We start from the raw sequence: 24,088 nt of genomic DNA, 5'->3' as shown, positions 1-24,088 counted from the left end.
ACCTCACTCAGCAAGAAGCCATGGCTTCAAGGTAAAATGCAAGATTAAAAAAGCTTTGATGATTGAAAAATATGGTGTATCTTCAATATGAAAGAACCATCTAACTTCTAAATATAATTATTCTCATAATGATGCTTACAGTTGGTTAGAAAATGATCTGGTAGACCCTGGGCATTCAATAAATTACCATTTTCAGTTCCTGCTGTTTTTGAGTGACCTTGATGACCCACAGTAAAAATTAATTTATAATTTTGATAAACATAAATGTGAACTGCATGCACCATGAGGCTGGTGTGTTGGACACAGTACCTACAACCTCACAGCAGCTTTATTGTTTTCCACTTATTGTGTAATTCTAATAAAATGAGATAAACTTGGTGATTTCTGTGAACGACAGGACGAGAAATGAAAGATATCAGAGAAAGTGTTGGTTTCTGGCCACAAAGTCACTCTCTCCATGACTTTTGATCCTGTAATTATAGAATTAAAGATTTGAGAATTCAGATTTTTCATTATTACTTTACTATATTTCATGTAATTCACTATATATATAAAATATTTGTTTTAGCATTTGAGGATTTGTAAAAATCTCAGGACACATCTTTAGAGAACATCAAGAGCTTACTGCAAATGACAACTTAAAGAGAAATCGGAATCTTCTCCCCATTAGCAGTTACAACCAGCAGTTAGGAACAGTACCATAAATATCAAAATCCCACATTTCACAGCTCATCTGAATAAATATGTAAACCATAGCCGACGTAGAACGGAACACCACCTGAAATAAACAAAAACATCATTGCATTAAAACAGCAACACTATATAGTTTCAGTTCTGCAAGATGAAAAAGTTCTGGAGATTTGTTTCACAACAATGTAAATATACTTAATACTATGGAACTGCACACTTAAAAATGGTTAAGATGATAAATTTTATGTTGTTTTACCACCAACGCCACCAAAAAGAGCAATGATAGAATTGTGACATGGGACTGCTAAAGGCAAGCCTCCTCCCTGGCCTCATCGGCCATGAGAAAATCCTGTCCCTGCCCTCTACGAGCTTATAGTAGAGGGTAAAGATTGCAAAGTACCACAATATATATAAACATTCCATGAAGCTTCTTATAAGAAACATTGGAGAAGGGGCAGCAAATCTACCTGGGAAGGCCAAGGAAACCTCATTACGGAAGTAGAACTTGGGCTAAGGCTGATGACAGTTGGTGAGTTACTGAGTCTAATAAATAATTCACATCGTACCCCAGCTCCATACCCAGACTGCTTGCAGGAAAAACGTAAGTGTTTTTCTGGGCCTGCGTGCTTTACCACAAAGCCCCTTACCCAGTATTTCCCTCCTCCACAAGCTCTAAAGACGTTTGGTGGGAAAGCAAAATGTAAATCTCTGACACTCCATTCGTTCATTGGAGACTTCGCTCCTTAAAAGACTGAAGCACGTTCACCATGCACTTTCCAGGGCTTTCCATAGTCTCTGGCATATAACGGACAACACTCGATAAATTAACTCTCCCTCTCTAACACACAGAAACACAAAAACTCAGAGAAAATGTACCTTTCAAAATATTAACTGTAATCATCTCTGGGCATTATGAATGATTTTGCTTTTTTTGTTTACCTTTTAAATTTCAAAATATTTCAGAGAAACAAACAAATATATACAGTCTAAATTTTTTATAATAAACAATGCTCTTGCAATGCTCTTATAATTAAAGAAGTTATTGTTGAAAAGATACCTTTTTAGGGAAAATAATTCTAGAGATAGAAGCCGATCAATGGTTGCCCCTGTGTATGACAGGTTCTGACAGCAAAGGGGCATGAACGAACTTTTTGAGATGACAGAAATATCATATACTTGATTGTGGTATATACATTTGTCAAAATTGGAACGATACACATACAATGGATGTGTTTTATTGTATGGAAACTATTTTTTTATTAAATTGATTTAAAAGATACTTTTCTAGATCTGGTTAACACACTCCATATTTATAAAGTGTGTGTACACAAATATATACAGTGATATTTTTAGTTATGTCTGTTTTACATTTTTTAAATCATTTACTGTATAAGAGTCTTTCAGAGATACTATAAAAAATTCCATTTGATGCTGGTTAGAATTTTAAATGTGTCTTTCACTTTGAAACTGTAAAAGTGTCAATTATTGTTATATTCAAATTACCCTCCTAATGGTTTTTTCTTTTTCATTTTGTCCAGATTTTTTTAAAGATACAATTCACATAATATTCACCATTTTCAGTGACTTCTCACAATGTTATGCAACCATCACCACTATCTAATTCCAGAACGTTTTCATCACTCCAAAAAGAAACACAGTATGTGTTAGCAGTTACTCCCTACTACCGACTCTTACGGCAAGCACTAATTGACTTTCTATGGATTTGTCTACTGTGAACACATCACATAAATGGAATCCATACAATATGTGGTCTTTTGTAACTAGTTTCTTTCACTTAGCATGTTTTCAAGGTTCATCCATGGTGTCACTTCATTCTTTTTTTGTTGAATAGCAGTCCACTGGATGGCTATACCATATTATGTTTATCTGTTCATCTGCTGATGGATATCTTGGGTTGTTTCTACTTTTTGGCTAGTTTGAATAATGGTGCTACGTAAGAGTGGAATCGCTGGGTCATTTGGTAATTCTCTGTTTAACCTTTTGAGGAATTGCCAAACTGTTCCGCAGTGGCTGCACCATTTTCCATTCCTATTAGGAGTGTATGCGGGTTCCAATTTCTCCACATCCTCTCCAACACTTGTTAGTTTCCTTTTTAAAAATTTTCATTTCTATTATAGCCATCCTAGTGGGTTTCAGGTGGGTATCTCATTGTGGTTTTGATTTACATTTCCCTAGTGACTGATGATAGTGAGAGTCTTTTCATGTGTTTATTGACCATTTGTATATCTTCTTTGGAAAAAATGTCTATTCAAACCATTTGCTCAATATTCAATTGGGCTGTTTGCCTTTCTTCTTTTTTAAGTGAATCAATCATTTACTTTACTTGAATGCCTTTCAAAGATACTTTGAAAAATTCTCGATAATACTGGTTAGAATTTTTTCTATTGTATTTTTTATGTAGACATACAGCTATATCTGTATAATACAATGTATATCGCCATTCTTAATGTAAAATTGGGGGTTATTTTTATTATTTTATTAGGAAAATTTTCAAACATACAAAAGAGTTGAAGAAAATCATAAAGCAAACACCCACATACTCACCACCTAAATCCTATACTGAATGATATTTGCTTTATCATTTACCTATGGCCACCTCGCCATCCCTTTATGTATCAATCAATCAATCCACCTTATTTTTTCTATATAAAAATAAGTTGTAGACATCTATACCCTTTCCTGTTATGTTCACTACTTCTAATCTTTTGTGGGCTAGAAAACCAGGTAATTGAACTGGTTATAAAGTTTATCTAAAGTAAGAGGCCCCTGTGCCATTAATTAAACTTTGTAGTGCTCATTTCTTTTCATACACTAAACTGTTATTTTCCTAATCAGATCATGAATTATTGAGTGAGGAAAGCACGTCAAACATTTCATTCAACAAACATCTGAAAGACTGCTAAGTGCCAGGAGCCATGCCAGAGAACTTGGAAATAGAAAGGCAAAAGATACATTCCTTGCCGACAAAGTGTCTGCCGTCTGCTGGCAGGCATGCAAGCAAACATGTAGCACAGTGTGACATGTGCCAACATATGCACATGTCCAGGGTGCACTTCCAGCCTGGTGGAACCAGAAAGGCTTTCCAGAAGCATGAAAGCCTGAGACTAGCACTGAAGGATGATGAGTGGCTTGGGAAAAGGGGAAGGCGGGGTCTTTCCCAAGTAGGAAAGAGCAGCCTGTGCAAAGACACGGAGGTAAGAGAGACTGTGTCATGTTTGAGGAACAGCGAATGGTTCCCAAGGTTAGGACATGGTGGGGGAGATATATGGGAGAAGTGACAAAATGAGCTCCAGACTCAACTGCCACCCCTGATTTCTCCACTCAGGTGTCCAACAGGCATCTCACAAATTGAGCTTGTTAATTTCCCCAAAAAGTCTCCTCTCCAGTCTTTCCCATTTCATAAATGATACCACATCTATCTACCCAGCTGCTCAATTCTTCTCTTTTTTTCACTCCTCACATCTAATCTATCAGTAAATTCTGTGGACTCTAACCCAAAACATAGCTCAAATCTGCCCACATCTCTCCACTGTTACAGCTCCCACTCCAGTCCATGCCACTTCTTTTAATTCCCTAACCCGTCTCTGCTTCTATTCCAGCCCCTACAAACAACTCTACAGCAGAGCCAGAGGGACCACAGCAAGTACTGTGGATGCCTATCCCATGCCCTTTCTTCCTAAGAAACGGGAAGCTGTCTATTCTGGGAGGCGAGAGACCCCAAAAAAGACACCTCCCAGTCTGTGAGCAGCTGCACATGACTAAATTCTGGCCAGTAAGATGTAAATGAAAGTGTTGTATCCTTAAAGGAAGCTGACTTGGCTGCAGGATGCGCCCCTCTTGCCTTTCTTCCCTTTCTACCTCCTCTGCCTGGAATATGGATATGTGGTAACAGCAGCTCTCACTGTACCAGGGAAGCCCAGTCCTGAGGATGCCCCAACAGGAAGACAGAGGAGCCTTAAATCACCAATAATTGTGACAAACATACCAGCCATGAATTGACTACCTATGAAAGTTAACCTTTAAGCATCAATTTGCCACTGTTACTTTGGGTTTTTTGTTCAACAAAATCCAACTAAGTGATTAAGTGCTCTTTAAAAAGCATAATTCATGTATCACACCCTCTCTTAAAATCCTTCAGTGGATTCAAACTGTCCTTAGAACAGATGGCCCTCAAGGCCTTGCGTGAATTGGCGGGAACCTGACTACCTCCTCACTGATATTCTCCCTACTGGTCTCCTGTGCTCCTGTCACACTGGCCTCTTGCAATTGTTTCCTCCGCCTGGAACACTCGTTGCCTCAACCTCCATACGCTTGCTAAGTTTCTCACCTTTCTGGCACCTTCTCACAGAAGCCTTTTTGTAAAGAAGGGTCTCCTGTTATTCTCTATCTCAATGTCCTGTTTTCCTCAGAATTTTTAATTTATCCCATTTATTTACTAAGGAAACCACCCTCAGTTAGTCCTTCTCATTACCCAGTTAATTTCCTTTGAAGTACTCATTATAACCTATAATTACATTTATGGACTGGATGTCTAGTTACCTCTGTCTCCTCACTAGGTTATAAACTCCATACCAGGGGGGATCGGGTCTGCACTGTTCACCCATGGAGCCCCGAGGAATGGGGATTCCCCATCTTTGAATTCCCCTCTAGAATGAAGGTTGTTCACTGATACTGTTCTGTGCCAAATCCAAAAAAAAAAAAAAAAAAAAAAAAAAGCACAGTAGCTGACACACAAGAGGTGTTTCCGAATTACTTGTTAAATAAAGGAATGAATGAGGTTGAAGAGGTAAGCATATACAAAATTATCATGGTCTCTGTAAATCATGCTTAAGACTGAATTTCTAGAAAACTGGGGAAAAGCAAATTAAGATCACTATAAAATACCAATTTATGCCCAGTGGAGTTGCAAAAACTTTGGAAATTTAAGACCAAGTATTGGAAAAAGTAAAAAACTGTAAGAGACCAAGAGACTTTATATATATATTACCACTAGGAGTATATAAACTGATACAAAGAATTTGAAAAATAATTTGGCATTATCTTACAAAGTGGAACTTATGACCCAGCAAACACACTCCTAATTATAGGTTAAAAATATAGTATTGAGGGGCGGCCAGATGGCTCAGTTGGTAGGAGCACGAGCTCTGAACAACAGGGTTGTTCGATTCCCACATGGGCCAGGGAGCTGCACCCTCCACAACCAGACTGAAGGACAACAACTTGGAGCTGATGGGCCCTGGAGAAATAGTGTTCTCCAAAATTCCTCAATAAAAATAAATAAATTATATACATATATATATATATGTATAGCGAGAGAGTATTGAGTATAAACAGGCTAGCTTAAAAAAAAAAAGGACTACATACATTTTTATTCTACTTTAATAAAGTTCGAACTAAGCAAAACAAATATGCTATTTAGGTTAATATATATGTATATAACCACAATGTAAACAAGGAAATTACAAAAAAAAAAAAATCAGGTATGGTTACCTCTAGGGGCATTGGTTCTCAATAGGAGCAATTCTGCCCCCTCAGGGGACATCTGGTGATGTCTGGAGACGTTTCTGGTTCTCATGAGCAGGGCGCTGGAGGGTGTTACTGGCCTTTAGTGGGTAGAAGCCACGGAGGCTGCTAAACATCCCACAATGCACAAAACAGCCCCCCACAACATTATTGTCATTTGGGACCAGATAATTCTTTATTGGCTGTCCTATACATTGAAGCATGTTTAGCAGCATCCTCCACACAACCCCAGTTGTGACAACCAAAAATGTCTCCAGACACTGGCAAAAAATCCCTGGGGAACTATTATCCCCATTTGAGAAACACTGCTCTCCAGGGAGGCAGGGGGATGAGAACAAGGAAAAACAGGTGGATGGTTTCACCAGCATGGGGAATATTCACAGCTGTTCAGTTTGGATTTTTCCAACCGGAATAGAGAGCAAGGGAGATTCCCATGCAATCTACTACTGAGTCTAACTTTTGCTATGTATTAGCGGGCACAGAAGTCTGCACACTAGACACTACATCTGTGTCTGATATTAAACAGACCTGCTTCAGAAGAAGAAAATCAAGATCATCCCCAAACTAGAGAGCTCCAACTATAAAACATTAGAATTTCAGGGGTCCCTGATAATATTACAATATAGCCCACTTGGGCAGACAGACAGTAGCCACCATGAGATTATCAAGTTTTTGCTTGTGTCTCTGTTTTGATTTAGATTTCAGGACTTAAGACATAATGGTATGGGGAAACAAAACCACAAAGCATTTTATCAGTCTTACCCTGGTATCTTCACTGATATAACCACACATAACCTTCTCATTCTTGACCCACAGCTCACCAGCTTGTGCCCTAAAAGGAAATACATACACAATTTACAAATAAACCATGAAGAAACGGGTGACTTCAAGGTAGCTTACTCTACTCTCTTACTTATACCCCAATGACCTGGCCAGGTATAGACTTCCACAGACAGCACCATGAACAGATTATACAACATCAAGAATTCTTAAAGCAGGAGCGACAGCGACGCAAGATGGCAGCCACCACGGGCTCGGGAGTAAAAGTCCCTCGCAATTTCCGACTGTTGGAAGAACTCGAAGAAGGCCAAAAAGGAGTAGGAGATGGCACAGTTAGCTGGGGTCTAGAAGATGACGAAGACATGACACTTACCAGATGGACAGGGATGATAATTGGTCCTCCAAGAACAATTTATGAAAACCGAATATACAGCCTTAAAATAGAATGTGGACCTAAATACCCAGAAGCACCCCCTTTGTAAGATTTGTAACAAAAATTAATATGAATGGAGTTAATAGTTCTAATGGAGTGGTGGACCCAAGAGCCATATCAGTGCTAGCAAAATGGCAGAATTCATATAGCATCAAAGTTGTCCTGCAAGAGCTTCGGCGCCTAATGATGTCTAAAGAAAATATGAAACTCCCTCAGCCACCTGAAGGACAGTGTTACAGCAATTAATCAAAAAGGAAAACCACAGGCCCTCCCCCTGCCCCCATTCAATTTAAGCAGTCTTCATTTTCCACAGTAGTAAATTTTCTAGCTACGTCTTGTAGACCTCAAAGTACTGGAAAGGAAGCTCCCATTGAAAGGCAGTTGTTTATCTTAAGATACTGTAAATGACACTAATTTTTGTTCATTTGAAATATATAAGTTGTGCTATAACAAAAAAAAAAAAAAGAATTCTTAAAGCATATCGATTATGTACAATGGGAGCTCTTAATCTGGGGAGTCCATGCAACTCCAAAGAAGGGCTTCAGAGAACCCATGAACCTTCTGAAATGATGCAAATTTTTCTGGGTAGAGAATTATAGCTTTTGTCAAATCTTAAAAGAGACCACGTTACAAAACCAGTTAAGAAGTACTCATGAATGAACAATTTTGCTAATACCAGCTTTGATACAATGAGTTTCAACAGAAATAAAATCCACCTTAATATCAGGATTAGAAGACAGGCAGTCAGGAGGCATGAAGGGATAGGGTCTCTATTCAATAGAGGCCATTCTACTGAATAATTTTCGTGGCAACTTGCTATTGCATTTGGAGGGCTTGATGTTTTCCTCTTCTGTAACTTTTTAAGGTGTTGACCTTCAGACCTTCAGAGCTGACCAATCTGGATTGAAATTAGTCTAGGCAGCTATCTCAGTTCTGAGTGCCACTGACTAGTTGAATGGCCTTGGGGAAATAACTCAGTGTCCTTATCTACAAAAGTGAGATAATGACACCTACTTTATAGAGCTGTTTTGAGAATTAAACCAGGTAATTCAGGGAAGCTGGCTCAGGACAGCGCTGGGGCAGGAGACACTACAGATGTAGTGTCTAGCTTGCAGGCCATAATCTTTCTGACCCTGTTCTACCCCCAGCAAAAAAAAAAATCACGTAAGAGCACTAGTGGCTATTTGTATAAGCAAGAACAATAACAATAGGAAAATAGTAGCACAAAATGTTATCCCAGAGAAGAAGTGTTAGCTGTTACCCAAGGACCTTGTAATCATCTTTCAACCAATTCAGCAAGCCTTTCTCTTCTACCAACTCCAATACAGTTGCCTGCCTAGCCCTAAACAATCAGTCCTCATTAAAAAAAATAAAGAGGAAAAGAAAAGATAAAATAAAAGCAAGGAAAACGCTGTGTACCATGAGTCACAGCTCAGGCTACCTGGGAAACGCTGGACAATCAACTGGCCTCCCTGGGCCTCCCTCCCATCTGGAAAATAAAGAAGGTTGGACCAAGCCTGTGTTTTTCAAATATGCTTCTCAGGGTTCCAGCTCCGCTTTCACCAAGAAGAGTGCCTTGTTATTCCTTTGCCCAAGTGTGTCTGTGAGTGGACAACTGCAGCAAGCCTGACTTGAGCAGAGACTTCTGTTTCTTTAACATCATAAGGAAGGACTGAATGTGCCCATGATCTATGAGCTCTATTAGCAGGAAGTACCCTGCATACAAGCTACGGAACACCAAATTAACCAGACCTCTAAAACGAGCTCATTGACAGTGCACTCACTCAACCCCCTTCTACTAGTGTGCACAGACAAAATGGTATTACACAATTTGGGCTTCGATTCTTGTGCCTCCACGCCCTGTGGAGGTCAAGTCATAATCTTTTTAAGCCTCAGTTTTTGAAAATTTCAGTAAATGTGGTTAAGAACCTTGCCCTATCCATCATCTAGACCTCTTGGGAGGACCCAATGAAAGACTGTAAATGAGAGGACTTGGTAAACTGCACAAGTTATTATTCCTATGGAAATGGTTTTTTAATGAGAGAAAGACAGACAGAGAGAGAGAGAAAGAGAGAATGCAATCTTGACCTTTGCTAAGCCTAAATAAGCCTTACTCAAACAGGAACTGAGAACACCCTGAGGCAGCATCTCTTCTCTTTTCTTCTGGTTCAACAGAGAAATTCCACAGACAGATGCAAATGCCAAATCCATATCCCCCAAGACACAGCCCAGGAGCAAATGTGGCTTCGGTACAAAGGCAGAAGCCCTAGACCAGAATGAAGGGGACCTGAGGGCACTAGCCTCTGGTTAGGATCTCCCGCAGGTCACTTGCCCTCCCTTTTCATCAAATGACCTGTTGGGGGTCAGTGATCTCTACTATCCTTTACAGCTAAGTCTTATTCCGTGAATAAAAAGTTAAAATAAATGCAAAGTATGGTCACTATACTGTCATTGCATTACATATCTTTGAACAACCTAAATGGCCAGTAGGGGCAGACCAGTAAAGTAAATTACAGTGTATCCACAGAACAGAATATTGTAGAACCATTTAAATAATGTTTACCAGAAGTTTTCGCCAGAAATGTTTCTATGCTTTTAAGTGTAAAAAGGATACAGAACAGTACACACAGTATCATCACCTAAATAAAGATACATGTATGTATGCAAATAAAATATTGGAAGGTCACACCAAAATTTAATAGTAGTTATCTGACGGTAGTCGGCTTATGTACCATCGTAAATTTTCTTCTTTATATGCTCTGTAGTATCCAAATTTTCTAGAATAAATACGTATTTTTTAAAATCAAAGAGTTTTGGGTTTTGTTTTCAGCAGGAAATAAAATTGTACATATTATGTGGTCTCATGCCCAAAAGGGAAAAGAACATTTTGACAGAACTATGTCAAAATGTTAACAGTGGTTGCTTTTGAGTAGTAATATTATTTGATTCTTGCTTCTTTCTTCTGTTTTTCAAATTCTCCACAATGAGCAAACATTGTATATAAACATACTTAGCATATTGCCTGGTATATAGCATGTGCAGCAAAGTGGCACCTAACAGTATCAATTCTATGATTAGGGAAACATTTGAAGAGAATGGCCACCATGAATCAGAATTCAAGTCAGGGAAGATCCCAGAAGATCCTCTGCATTGGGTGTAGCAGGAAAACCCCTCAACTGGAGGGGCTTTAAGTGTAACTTCACACAGCTGTGTCTGCCCCTGGACAGCTGAGAAGTCAGAGCCAGAAACTATTCAGTGTTGTTCCCTCTGGTGTATGAGTCAGGAAAAAAAGGTTTTTTTTTGGTAAAAAAACGAAACCATAGCTAGCAAGCAGTCCAAAAAACTATATCTGAAACTGGAAACAACAAAAGAACAAGACAAACAAATGAAGGAACAAAAACTCATAGACATAGACAATAGTTTAGGGGTTACCAGAGGATAAGTGGGGACGGGGACTCCAGAAGAGGGTAAACGGGGTCCAATATATGGTGATGGAAGGAGAACTGACTCCGGGTGGTGAACATACAATGGGATTTATAGATGATGTAATACAGAATTTTACACATGAAATCTATGTAATTCTACTAACAATTGTCACCCCAATAAATTAAAAAAAAAAAAAAAACTATCTGGGAAAAAAAGATGTCTTCATAACAAAATCAAATAGACTAATTTTCTAAGTTCAATATTTTAAAAAAGCAAAATGCTAATTGTTAGGAGACAAGATTTAGGTGCAATATTTTTCTTTTAAAATTTTCTTTAATTTTTTTTTTAAATGCTCATTTTGTAACATTTTAAAGAATACATTAGAAATTTGCTCAGAGAAAATCAAAATGTTTATCTTAAAAAACAAAAACAATGCAGGCTCTCAAGGTAATAAAACGCTCTCACCTATCCTTAATTACTGACTAAATTACCAGGGTAAAAAGGCTAAACTACAGAAAAATTCTTTAATAATTTATTATGACTTTATACAAATAATGACTATACTTTTATTGTCACATGAGGCCCAGAGCATCATTTTTTCTTTTTCGTGCCTTATGTAGGCAGAAGTGACTTTTGATTCAGTGTAGGAAGACTATAAAGAAATCTTCTGGAAAAAATGGTAGAAGACTTTGTGGTTTATATTTAGCCATGAATGAGCAAAATATTAGGACACATTTTTAAACGTCTAAAACTGCCTTTATGCCAGCGTTTTCATTTCTATGTCTAGCACCATGTGTATGAGGACATTTACACAGAGAAACAAGGAATTTACAAATGAAAGGAATCTGAGGCTTCTAAACCAGGACCCAGCAAAAGACAGTTGCAGGCCAAATCCAGCCCATCTCCTGTTTTTGTACGGCTATAAGAACAAGTTTTACATTTAAAAATGGTTGGAAAAAAGCAAATACTTCACAACACAGACCTGAAACCCATGTGGCCCAAATTCTAAAATATTTACTCTCTGGTCCTCTACAGAGAAAGATTCTAAACCAAGGATTTCATGCAGATGAATAGACTCAGAGACTCTCCACCTGCCCAATATCACCCTGCTCATCACTGGCACTGAAGGGGTCCCACAGAAGGTGTCTTGGCCCACCACCTCCGAGAGACTAGCTTATATCAGAAGGTATGAATCTAGGGCACATTTCTTGTTGTGCTTGAGACTTAGTCACTTTTTAGGCTGTGCTTTTGTTGCTAAGATTTTTCAAAAATATTTGATTCTCGAACTTTTAAAACATCCTGTTTTGGAAAAAGTGAATCCTTCATCCTTTCTTTGATAATCAAGTAGATCAGACTAATCAACTAATGCTAATTGCTGGTAAAAATTCTTTTCAAAAGGATTTTGGCTAATAAAAGTAGAAGGAATGACTGAACTAGAAAATCATCATCTTGCAACAATCATCAATGGATGATTAGGTGAAAGGGTCATTAGGTGAAAAGTTGATGGGGAACTTCAGAATGGGAGACCAGACTGTATCACTGAAACACACTGGTCAATCTTAGCATCTTTGAAGGTGAGTCAAATATTTCCCTAGATGCAAATATGCCTGTACATATACAGCAAATTTCAGGAAAGACACCGTTTCTTCTAAGGAGAAGGATTTATATTTCACTATATACCTCTCTATTAAAGGCTTTACTATGTGGATGTTATGCTTTTTTAATTTAAAGGGAGTTTCCAAAAGTCCCTTTTTCTCTCTTCTTCACAAACTGACATGTACAAATAATTTTATTAATGAAGAACAGTGAAATGCAGTCAAAAAGGCAGCAAATCAGGAACTCTTGTGCTAGTCATTTTATGTCTCCAATCCTGTTCCCCAATCTGTAAAATGAGGTTTGATTAAATTTTAATTTAAAGCTATTTCCCAGACCAGAAGGGATTGGCACGAAATAGTCCAAGTTATAAAAAGCCAGGACTACAACCAAGATTACTCTAAATAAGAGTTTGCAGTTACCTTGTTTCCCCGAAAATAAGACCTAGCTGGACAATCAGCTCTAATGCGTCTTTTGGAGCAAAAATGAATATAAGACCGGGTCTTATATTATATAAGATCCAGTATTATATTATATTATATTATATTATATTATATTATATTATATTATATTATATTACATTATGTTATATTATACGATACTAGACCCAGTCTTATAGTAAAATAAGACCAGATCTTTAATTCATTTTTGCTCCAAAAAAACCATTAGAGCTGATTGTCTGACTAGGTCTTATTTTTGGGGAAACACAGTATCATTTAGAATCAAAGGACAGAAAAAGAGCCTCCCAGACAAGAAAAAGCTAAAGGAATTCATCACCACTAAGCCAGTATTACACAGAATCTTAGAGGGACTTCTTTAAGATGAGGGAAAAAAAAGATAGAAAATATGAATAAAATGGCAATAACTACATATTTATCAATAATTACTTTCAATGGAAATGGATTAAATGTTCCAATCAAAAAACACAGTGGCTGAATGGATAAGAAAACAAGACCCTTACATATGCTGCTGACAAGAGACTCACTTCAGATCATTTTGATGGTTGCCAAATGGGAGGGGGTTGGAGGTGGATGAAAAAGGGGAAGGGATTAAGAAGTACAAATCGGTTGTTACAAAGTAGTCATAGGGATGTAGAGTATAGCATAAGGAATATAGTCAATAATATTGTAATATCTATGTATGGTGTCAGATGGGTACGAGACCTATCAGGGTGATAGACAGGAGTGGGGTTAGGGCAGGGTGAAAAAGGTGAAGGCATTAAGAAATACAAATTGGTAGTTACAAAATAGCTATGAGCATAGGGAATATAGTCAATAATATGGCAATAACTCTATATAGTGCCAGGTGGGTACTAGACTCGTCAGTCAGGGGGATCATTTCTCAAATTATATAAATGTCTAACCACTATGCTACATACCTGAAATTAACATAAATAATATTAAATGTCAACTGTAATTGAAAAATTAAAAAAGGGGGAAATGTGAAGGGGAACAAGAGTTTTAAATTTCCAGGTATAAAACAAATAAGTCATGGGGATATAATATACAGCATAGGAAATATAGTCAATAATATTGTGATAGCATGGTATAGTGTCAGATGGTTGCTGGACTTATGGTGATCACTTCTTTAGATACAGAAATATTGAATAACTGCTGTGTACACCAGAAACTAATATAATACTATATGTAAGTTATATTTTCATAAAAATCTTAAAAAATAAATAAAGCAGTTTACAGTTCTAAAACTATTGAGTCTACAAAATACCAGGAGGCTTCAGCAACTCCCACTCATCTTAAAACTACTCTAATGTACTTTGGGTTTTCTGGTTTGTTTTAGCTACAACAATCTAACATTTTAAGCTACTGGGCATTTGATTATAATGGACATTCATTCATATACCTCAAATGCTGACTGTAGCCCAGTTACTGCATTAGATCCTACACCCATTTACTACGCAGCAGGTAAGTCAAAAGTGATGTACTATCTACCTGATGCCAGCAAATTCCACCTTCTGAGTGATATAGGCACATGTGCTGACCTAAGGGAAGAGAGAGAGAGATTTAACAACACATCAAGGCTATAAAAGGTCACAAAGAAACTGCCCTGGCGTCCTAATCTCTTTTAACAACCTGAAGTTCAATTAACATGGGAGTAACAGATTGAATTACTCCCATAGGAATACCTGCTTGGACAGGTATAACAGTAAGTTCTTAAGAGTTTGGCAAGTATAGACAATAGTAAAAATCAGGTGGATAAGTGCCCAGCTTCACCAATATACTTATCTTCACATATGTTTGCATATATACCTACATTTATATACTCATTTAAAATACAGAACATTTATTTCTCATTTTATCTTTCATTTTAGAAAATGGAATCCTCCTCTCCCATCATCAAAAATGAGCAAAGATGCTTTTTTTCTGAAAATATCCTGTTTGGAAATTCTACCTATAATTTGTTGTTTTACAATATTTAAGAAGTCCAATAAGGAGAATTTTCAGCACCAGCTCACAGTTCTGATGAACTCATCATTTTAAGTGGAAAATGTTCATTAAAAGTAAATAAATAAGGAAAATGGGAAGAGGGTATAGCAAAAGCAGTCTAATCTGGAAGAGACAATATCTGGATTCTAGCCCAGTGTCAACTGCTTACTAGTTTTCCAGTCTTGTCTAATCACTTACCTTCTCAATCTCAGTTTTCACATCTATAGATTAGGGGTAATAAATACCTGTCCACAAGGAGATGTGAGGGGCAAATGAGATCAAGTGAAAATCTGAAAACTAAAGTCCCATTCAAATATAAAGTAATATTATAATTTCATATTCAAACCAAAAATACAGAGTAAAAATCACCAACAATCACCAAGCCAAAAAAAAAAAAAAAGCTCAAAAAAATTATAAAAAGAGAATGGAAGAAGATATACAAAGTGTTTACAATGATTGTGATGCTTGAATTTGGAATTATTTTAAACTCTTCTCCCTACTAGATCTTCTCATTTTTAAGATAAACAGTATTATTAACATAATGGAAAAACAGACTTTTTCAAAATAATATCTTACCAAACTTTTCTTTAGTCGCCACATATCCCCACGGCCAATATACTGATCTTTAAAGGTTAATTCCACTAGGTCAAGGGTCACATCCTGAAAGGGATAATCAAATATATCTCTCTACACACTTTATAGTCATAGGATAATGCCCACTCATTATGGACAAACCTTTTAGCAAAAAAGAACTACTGGTAGCAGAACCCAGACAAACAGAATTTTAACCTGCCAAAGAAGGCTTTTGAGTACAAATGATAAGTCTGTAATAGATGCTACAGCAGCTGTATCATGGTTAAGTTCAAAAAGTACCAGAGGACTAATTCTGTGTTTTGTCTTTATTTCCCTCCATAACGTCAATAATAATCTTCTAGACAATGATTTTTTACCTATAATAGCATCATCTACAAGAAAAATGAGAATAAAGAAATTTTAGTATTTTAATAGAAATCTTACATTTAGCTTCACACAAATATATATATATGTGTGTATATATATACATATATGTATATATACGTGTGTGTATATATATGTACATATATATATTTATATATACACACAAAATCTTTTTAGGACAAGCTTTTAAAAAAGTGAGGAGGGTTTTAGATGCAACCTACATACCCTGTTTCCCCAAAAATAAGACCTACCCGGACAATCAGCTCTAATGCGTCTTTTGGAGTAAAAATTAATATAAGACCCAGTCTTAATGAGCTGATAGTCCGGCTATGTCTTATTTTCGGGGAAACACGGCACTACCTATAAAATAAATGACTTACACATGACGACATATATAATAGTCTAACACTATACTTAAGTAACTCACTGTTTCCTTAGAGACCTAAACTTGAGGAAGGGTGCTAATCATCCCCAAAAACCACTCGAGTCCAGAACAAAGTCATACCTTAGGGTCTACCACATTCACATAGACATCTTGGTAAGGTCTTAGACGGAACACTTGGGTCACGGTCTGGTCCACACTGATAGTTTCTGGAACAGAGAAGAATTCTGGATCAGATAATATGTTCTGCAAAAAAGCAGGTAAATACATTCTAATCTATGAATCCTCAGACATTCAACAAGCAACACAATTGACCCTTTGCCATGGACAAGGCACGTTCTCTGCCTCTACCTGAGCGCAAAACAATCAAAAAATGAAAGAAGAGACAGAAATAGGACACAGAGAGAAAATAAAGAATTTAAGAAGCAACATAAAAAAAGGTCAAATGGGGCAGCCGGTTGGGTCACTGGTTGGAGCGCAATGCTCGTAACACCAAGGTCGCCTGTTTGAGTGCCGCATCGGCAAGTAAGCTGCGCCCTCCACAGCTAGACTGAAAACGATTTGACTTGGAGCTGAGCTGCGCCCCTTACAACTAGATTGAAAAAACAACTTGACATCCTGGAAAAATATACTGTACCCCAATTAAAAAAAAAAAAAAAAAAAAAAAAGGTCAAAGAGCTGTGAAAATTCAGAAGAAGAGAGGAAGAGATCCTTTCTTATTTAAAATAAAGTGGTGGTGGTGGTGGTGAAGAAAGAAAGAAACTTCTCAATGAACCTTTAAATCTGGTAAATAAGGAACACAACAGGTGGTAGGAGATGGAGGCGGGGAGGGTAGGAAGGATACTCTTAGGATTCGGGTTTTTTAGAATGTTTTCCTATCAAGTTGAAATATAAAAAAGTAATTGACACCAAATCCTTTAGAGCAAATTAGAAGGTTTATTTTCCTTTAAGTACTATTTATGGCATTATCTTATTTGCTACCATTAACATTTTAATTCCTTGATCAACATGGTAAAGTCATTAGAAGAAAAAAGAAAGGATTTGCATCCAGAATAAGTAAGCAGAATCACCAATGGCTCCTCCACTCACTGACTTCAGGCAAGCCAATTCATCTCACTCAAGAGTTGGTGGGAAGATAAAGCGATTACAAAAAGCTTTGGGACAGTGCCTTGCATGTGTTGTAACTAACTATCAACATGTTTCTTTCCCAGCCTCATCCAGAGTAGGCACTTAACAAATATTTTGTGCAAAAACATAATATTTAAGAAAGTATGCTTTGCTGACATTATTATTATTATTATTATTTTAGTTAAGTTTAAAGCTTCACATCTTCGGATTAATTTTCCTCCCGACTCTAGTTTCTTCAGTACCAGATGATGACACATGAGATTCCTTGGCAGTTTTGATATCTGCCCATTTTTCTAAGAGGGAGCACAATTTGATAAGAGAAATACTGTGCTCTCATTCCCTGAGATTGTGGAGAGAGGTTTCTTGCAGTTTCTGTGACAGTGAAGTATACAAATCTTGAGAAAAGCAATGGAATTCTTACCTTTCTGTAAATCTTCCTTAAGTGACTTGACCTGCAAGAGCAGAGGGCTGGAAAGAAAAAAAAAAAGCCACTAAGAGATGGGATGCTGTAAGCAGTAACTAACTAGCTTTCTGCACCCCCCACAAAAGGCAGAGAGATCATTCTGGACATATTGTTGTAACCTGCAGTACGACAATGGAAGACAGTTCCCTTAGAAACAAGGAAACTCTGCACTTGTGCTCAAGGAAATGGATAATCGTCCCAGATTTTTCAGAGTTGTCATCTCAGCTTTAAAAACAGAAAGAATGGACCACTGTCTAAAAGATTATTGGTTTATCAAATCCTAGAGGGCAAGAGGGAGCATTTTTATCCGAAGGCAAAAAGTTATCTTGCCATTCAAGCCCCTTAGGCAAAATATCACCCAGTTAATTCCCTTGAGCCTAGTCTGACACTAACCTGTACTCATCGTTGGGGTGAGCAATCTCCACAATGTCTCCAAGCTTGATGTGAGGAAAGACTTTGGGGTTCATTACCAGCTCATCATCTGCAAGAAATTCAGCAATCTCAAGCAAGTATGGTCTCACAGCAAGTCCTCATAATCCCATCAGGTTGGTGTACGGTACAATCCCTTATGTTTATCCAAAATTACCCAAAATATTGTCTGATTGTGATTCTCACAACAAATCTTTGGATCTAGCAGAAATGAGGAAATAACCTAGAATATAAAGCAACCTGCCGAAAGGCAGACAGCTAGTAACAGCAAAGCCAGGACTGATGACTAGTCCAGAGTTCCTTCTATCTAAAGTCCACCATCTCTCATATGTCACAAAAATCAAGTGAAATGAAATCAAAAATTAAAGTCTGGACTTTGAAGGGCAGCACTTGATCAGGAAAAAAACTTCAGATATCAGTTCACATTAGGGTCCAATGAGACCCTTAAAATGTAGAGAGGACATAGTTTCATATGTTTATTTACCCCTGTTCCTCAATGGGGGTGGAGAACTCTTTCAAATATACTAAGTCAGAACCATACAAATGGAGTGATTTCTATTTTAATTTTGGGGAAAAGACATGGTCTTTAATTACGCTAAAACCACGACAAATAAGTACATCCAGGTTTCAAATACAATCAAAACAAAAATTCAGCCTAGGGGAAAAAAAAACCTTTGGTATATTGCTCCCACTGATAGTTTTATGTCAAATCCTCTGTGAAGCCTTCCCCTAATTTCCATAGTCTGAATCAAGCTCCAAGCATGTCTTCTGTTCTGCTTCATGGTATCATTTCCTTTTTTGCACATCTGTCTCATCAAGCTGAAAGCCCCTTAGAGACAAGGGACCCTGTCATATTCATAACGTTTATGTTTGGCACAGGTATGCAGCTAATATTTGTTGGATGCGTTTTCATTCATAGTTCTGGAGACTGGGCACAGCATCTAGCTACCTTTGTCTTGTGCACATGAAAGAGCAGAACTGGATACATTGTGTATGTATTATATATACTGTATCTTTGTATCCTTCCCTTTGCCAAATGTTATTTCTGCTGTCTATTCAATTCTACTCCACAAACGTTTAGGCAGCATCAACTGCATACCAAGTACAGCGTTAACCACAGATTGGGCATTTTAGCAGAAATTGTTTTAAATATAGCAATGCCTGGTATATCCTCACCCTGGTCATTATAAATGGCTACATTTATTGAGCAGCACTAATGAACCTGGTGCTCTGCTAAATACATACGTCATCTAACTTGATCCACACAACACCGTATGATATAGAACTATTGTTTTCACTTTTGGGCAATCCTTGCTTTTGGAGCAAACGCATACTAAAATACAATTTCAAAAAGACTCGTGTTGTTAATTCCAATTTCTGAAACAAGGAAGGTTGTTAGGACAGAAGGGGAAATGATTCATTTACAAAAAGAAAAAAATCATGTTACTATCATCCTATTCTGCACATTTATAGACTCAAGGTGCTAAGAGAAACAGAAACTATTTTAAAGGGCTTGAATTTGTAGATACGGTAAACTAGGGGCTTGCCCCAAGTCACAGGGAAAGTTAGAGGCAGAGCTGATACTCTGGATTCTGATTTAGTGCAGGACAGCACACTACGTTCTGCCCCTTCTCACTACCTTGCGCAGCCACGTAAAGGTTCATGCTTTGATCTTAACTGCCTTACGCACATCTGCTGTTTCTCACTGAACGTAAGTTTCTTTTCTGCCAAACCAGTGTTAGACTGGAATTTTATGGAACATATACAGTAAATATATAATTAAGAAATACAAATGAAGGGTAGGTAGTAAATTGACAATATTCATAACGTTCCTTAAAAGTCAGAGTGCAAAGGCTTTTAGAAGAGGTTTGTGCTATCCAATAACATTGTCCTCCAGCTACTGTATTATACTTGCTGCTTCACTCAGTTAAGTTGCCTCGATTGTCACATAAAGTCAGTGTCTAATTTTCAAGGCACTGGACACAACAGAACCTCAGCCAACTTACACAACCCCCAAAGACCGGTCAATACTGACCACTGCCCCCAAAGCCCTTCTTGTGGATGACCAGTTTGTAGACTTTTGTTGTTCTCATCTTGTTCTGTTGTTTCCTTCAGCTGTTCCAGGCTTGGGGGAGAGAAGTCATCTTGTGTCCTTGCCACTGAAACACAAATAAAAAGACTGGAACTCAGACTTTGCCTTGCAACTGCTCTTTGATTCTAGGCTAGTGAAAATACTGGTTTTGTTCTGCTAGGAGAGGGCATCAACCCTTGGATGAAATCACTCCTCCAAGTACAAGGAATGATGGAGAACAAACAGAACCACAGAATCTGGGGAACTAAGGGGAATTCAGGCCAGGGTCCAGTTTAACCTCCAAGAAGACATTCTCTCTATCGACACCCCTAAAGGGAAAGCTTGTAGTGAATGGGGCACTCATTACCTTGCCTCTGTCTAAACCAATAACACTCAAATAATAAAGAGATGGTAAGAGGTGAGTACACTCATTCTGTAAATGAAGAAAGCGGGGGCCAGAGTTCGAGACTTGCCCAAGGTCACTCAGAGACTGAGAGGCATTCCCACTGTTGACGTTTCGCCGTCAATAACCTGAGCAAACAGAGTATAAAGGGGAAGAAGGCAAGGGTTCATTCCCCGAACCTCCGTCTCTACAAACTCTCAGCGGTTCCTCCCCTCCAATCTCATTTCACAGCTGAGGTTCCTGAGGCTCAGAGAGGTAAAGAATCCTGTCTAACTAAGGTCACACAGCGGGTTGGGGGGTGAGGCCAGGACTCGAACCAGAGCCAGGGCCCCCTCCCTCATGTTCCCCAAACCCGGGCCCCGGCTGGCAGCTCCACTCACCCGCAGCTCCGGAGCCCCTTCCCGCTTCAGGCCGGGGCCCCGAGGGCCGGACCCTCGCCGGGTCCCCCGCGCCTCCTCCGGACGCCCTGCCTACGCCCCCACAGCCCGTGCAGCTTTGGTGCCGGAGCTCTACGCGCCGACCAGCCAGCCCCAACCAAGGAGCGCTCACCTGAGAACCCGCGCGGCTCCAGTGGCTCCGCCCCGGGGCCCCGCCCCTTTCCCGCCCACCTACCCCGGGCCTCTCTGGCCCGGCCTCCGCCTCCTCTCGGTGTCCGCGCCACTTCCCCATCCGGGGCTTGTGCCGGGGGTGGGGCGTCGCGTGCGGCCTCGAGTCTGGCTGCCCCCAGCGTTTCCTGCTTGCTGGCCAGACGATCGCTTGCCCTAGAGAGGAAATTCGTTTCCTCCTAGACTTTCCTAAATAGATCCGAGCCCGTTTCCAATTTAATGATCTGCGAACAAGGCAAACTCGGGCAAGTCTCCCCGGATCTATGAAGAGAATGTTGTGGACCTCTAGTCTGGCTTCATAGGACTACTGAGAGGCACAAAATAGAGTTTCTGGGAGAACGTTTTTTGCAAAGAGCTGAGCACGTGCAACTTAGTGCGATGGCCCCTGCCGGGAAGTATCCATTTTGGGGGGGCTTTTCAAATCCTTCCAGCCCCCAAATGACGTTCTATGCCTCCCTGGTTATAATAGGTTACAGCTTCCACAGGCATCCTTATGTAATTCTCACATTCCCTATTAAGGTGGCACTTCCCTGTTGTATTTCACACACTGGGAAACAGGCTGGGGAAAGGTTCGGATCCTCACCAGGTCAGGTCCAACTTGGTTCCGAAATCCAAGCATTTAAACAGCATCCTCATGTTACTCCCAAGGGCTCAATCTAAGCCCCAATCCATCGGGACATTTTTGGGACATTTTTCTCTGGAGAAAAATCAGCTGTGTGGCCTGTGCCTGAAGCTGACCAAAGTCTCCTGACAAGTTGCCAGCTCCATGTAATTAATTTATGGTTTGCGGATATTTTCTGAAAGTTGAAAGATAAAAACATCGGGGTGGGCGGTTAGCTCAGTTGGTTAGAGCCTGGTGCTAAGAACACCAAGGTTGCCAATTCGATCCCCATATAGGCCACTGTGAGCTGAGTCCTCCTAAAAGAAAAAATAAAATAAATTTTTTAAATTAAAAAGAAAAGATAAAAACATCGCATACCACAAAGAGATTTGGGAGTGGGTGAAGGGAGGCCCTGTGGCAAGACAAGGAAGAGCTTTTTTAAGCATCCATGTTTTACTTTAAGATTTAGAAATTAAATAATTGTAATTTTTATGTTAAAGGGAAACATATAATCAAACGGACTTAAACAGTTGCAAAATTTTTAAGAGGTAAAATGTTAAATGTAAAAGACTTTATATGTTGCCAATTCAGGGGCACACCCAGATCCTCAGGCTGTTTTCCAACCTTAGCAGCAGTGGCTGGTGGGAAATTCTTCCATCTCAGAGGGAGCTAATGGGTTTCTCTCTCCCCCACCCTCAGGGAAATTTGATTCTTTCTCTTGAGAGATGTCCATAATTGGTATCATATCTTAGAAATACAAATATTTCACTTTTTAATTTGGCCAAAACGTTTGCAACACTTTGGCAAATTTTGAGATTTTTAAAACTTGTCTAAAGCTGGTTAAGGTTAGGGAAGGCTGGAGCTCACAGACGGGGGATCCAACAGCCTGGGTTCTACAACCACTGCATTACAATCATCTGCAGTATGTGCTAAAAAACTCAGTGAGCAAGGTAAATATTTATTTAATGCAGTATTTTAAAATTAAAATTAATACAAAAATCCATGATGTACAAAATAATCACATTTTTAAATAAAGACAAGATCAGTAATGGTGCTGTGCAGAGTCATGTTAGAGCCTGAGGCAGAAGGACAAACCAGTAATACTGGGTTTCTCGAATTCTCTTCTGTAGGCAAACTGTTGCCTGAGAAAGTACTTAAGGACATGGATACTATAAAAGTCGAAATATTTTAAAGTAAATTTCTAATTAATTCTTCTCAACAGCATCTGTAGTAGCCCATATATGAGCTGTACATGTGTATATGGGTAATATATGGACTCACAGGCTATAAACAGTAGGTTTGGCATTCGGGTTTGTATATCTCCAGCACCTAATTAAAGGTGGGAAAATCATTATCTCAGCCACAATGGTCCACATGTTGACTGGCTCAAAGATATGACAAAAAGAGACTTAAAGTCTCCCGGAAACCTCCAAACTTTTAGCTTCTCTAAGGTCCATCAGATTTCTATTTTTAAAAGAAAGCTGTGTGAAAAAAAGAAAGAAAGCTGTGTGATATGGGGCAAGTCAATTGCATTCCCTGGACCTCCTCAATTCCCTCTTGGATAAACATTCTCTTCCTTCCTTCAAATGTCTGTGGAGTGTCTACTTGTACAGGGCTCTGCTAGGTGCTGAGCAATGAATGATGAACAAAACACAAGCGTGGGAATGGACAGTGAACGAATCACTAAAGAGATAAAACATGGCCATTTCAGCTAGTGTTAAAGCTATGAATAAATTAAAACGAGTGGCCTTAACGGACAGGAAGCAGGGGTGCCATTTAACCATAGTGGTCAGTGGGATTAGAAGGAGCAGGGGAGTGGTATGACCTAAAGCACTGATTCCAGTTATAACGATCTCTTGGACTGCCATGTGGAAGGCGGGAGGTCTCTAGAGTTGCAGCCGTCCAGGTCAGAGAAATGGTGGACTTGACCAGAGTGTTGGCAGTAGAGACAGACAGTGGGCCCCGGTGCTCACTCAGCAGAAGCAGGATCAAAAGGTATGTTCCACTTTAAGAGTCCGGGCCGCAGGGGCAGGGCAGAAGGCGACCGGGACTAAGCCAAGGGTGGGAGGCGCGACGCTGGAAGAGCCTTCCCTGGCAGTGCGCGCGCGCCGTGCGGGGGCGGGACTTGGGCGAGCCCGC

The 24,088-nt window shown here is 39.1% G+C and overlaps 2 protein-coding genes across 2 annotated transcripts in view; one reads left to right on the top strand and one right to left on the bottom strand.

Annotated features, from left to right (window-relative positions):
- The window catches only part of DEPDC5 (DEP domain containing 5, GATOR1 subcomplex subunit), a 108,992-nt gene extending 87,706 nt beyond the window's left edge, over positions 1-21,286 (bottom strand). Inside the window, exons 1-9 of the mRNA XM_033097641.1 lie at positions 21,124-21,286; positions 20,305-20,428; positions 18,234-18,321; positions 17,799-17,845; positions 16,373-16,458; positions 15,487-15,570; positions 14,416-14,465; positions 6,997-7,066; positions 700-778 (exon numbers count right to left, since the gene is read on the bottom strand). Coding sequence (XP_032953532.1) covers positions 700-778; positions 6,997-7,066; positions 14,416-14,465; positions 15,487-15,570; positions 16,373-16,458; positions 17,799-17,845; positions 18,234-18,321; positions 20,305-20,362 — 562 coding nt within the window. The 5' untranslated portion in view covers positions 20,363-20,428; positions 21,124-21,286. The remainder of the gene's footprint in view (positions 1-699; positions 779-6,996; positions 7,067-14,415; positions 14,466-15,486; positions 15,571-16,372; positions 16,459-17,798; positions 17,846-18,233; positions 18,322-20,304; positions 20,429-21,123) is intronic.
- Positions 7,239-7,871, top strand: LOC117017443 (ubiquitin-conjugating enzyme E2 variant 1-like). The gene is given in 2 exon segments (XM_033097640.1): positions 7,239-7,482; positions 7,485-7,871. Coding segments are annotated over 2 exon segments (441 nt in total). The 5' UTR covers positions 7,239-7,250; the 3' UTR covers positions 7,694-7,871.
- Positions 21,287-24,088: the final 2,802 nt, after the last annotated feature.

Source organism: Rhinolophus ferrumequinum, chromosome 25 (genome assembly GCF_004115265.2).
Source record: "Rhinolophus ferrumequinum isolate MPI-CBG mRhiFer1 chromosome 25, mRhiFer1_v1.p, whole genome shotgun sequence".
Classification (NCBI taxonomy): domain Eukaryota; kingdom Metazoa; phylum Chordata; class Mammalia; order Chiroptera; family Rhinolophidae; genus Rhinolophus; species Rhinolophus ferrumequinum.
This window is presented reverse-complemented; position numbering and strand designations above follow the sequence as displayed.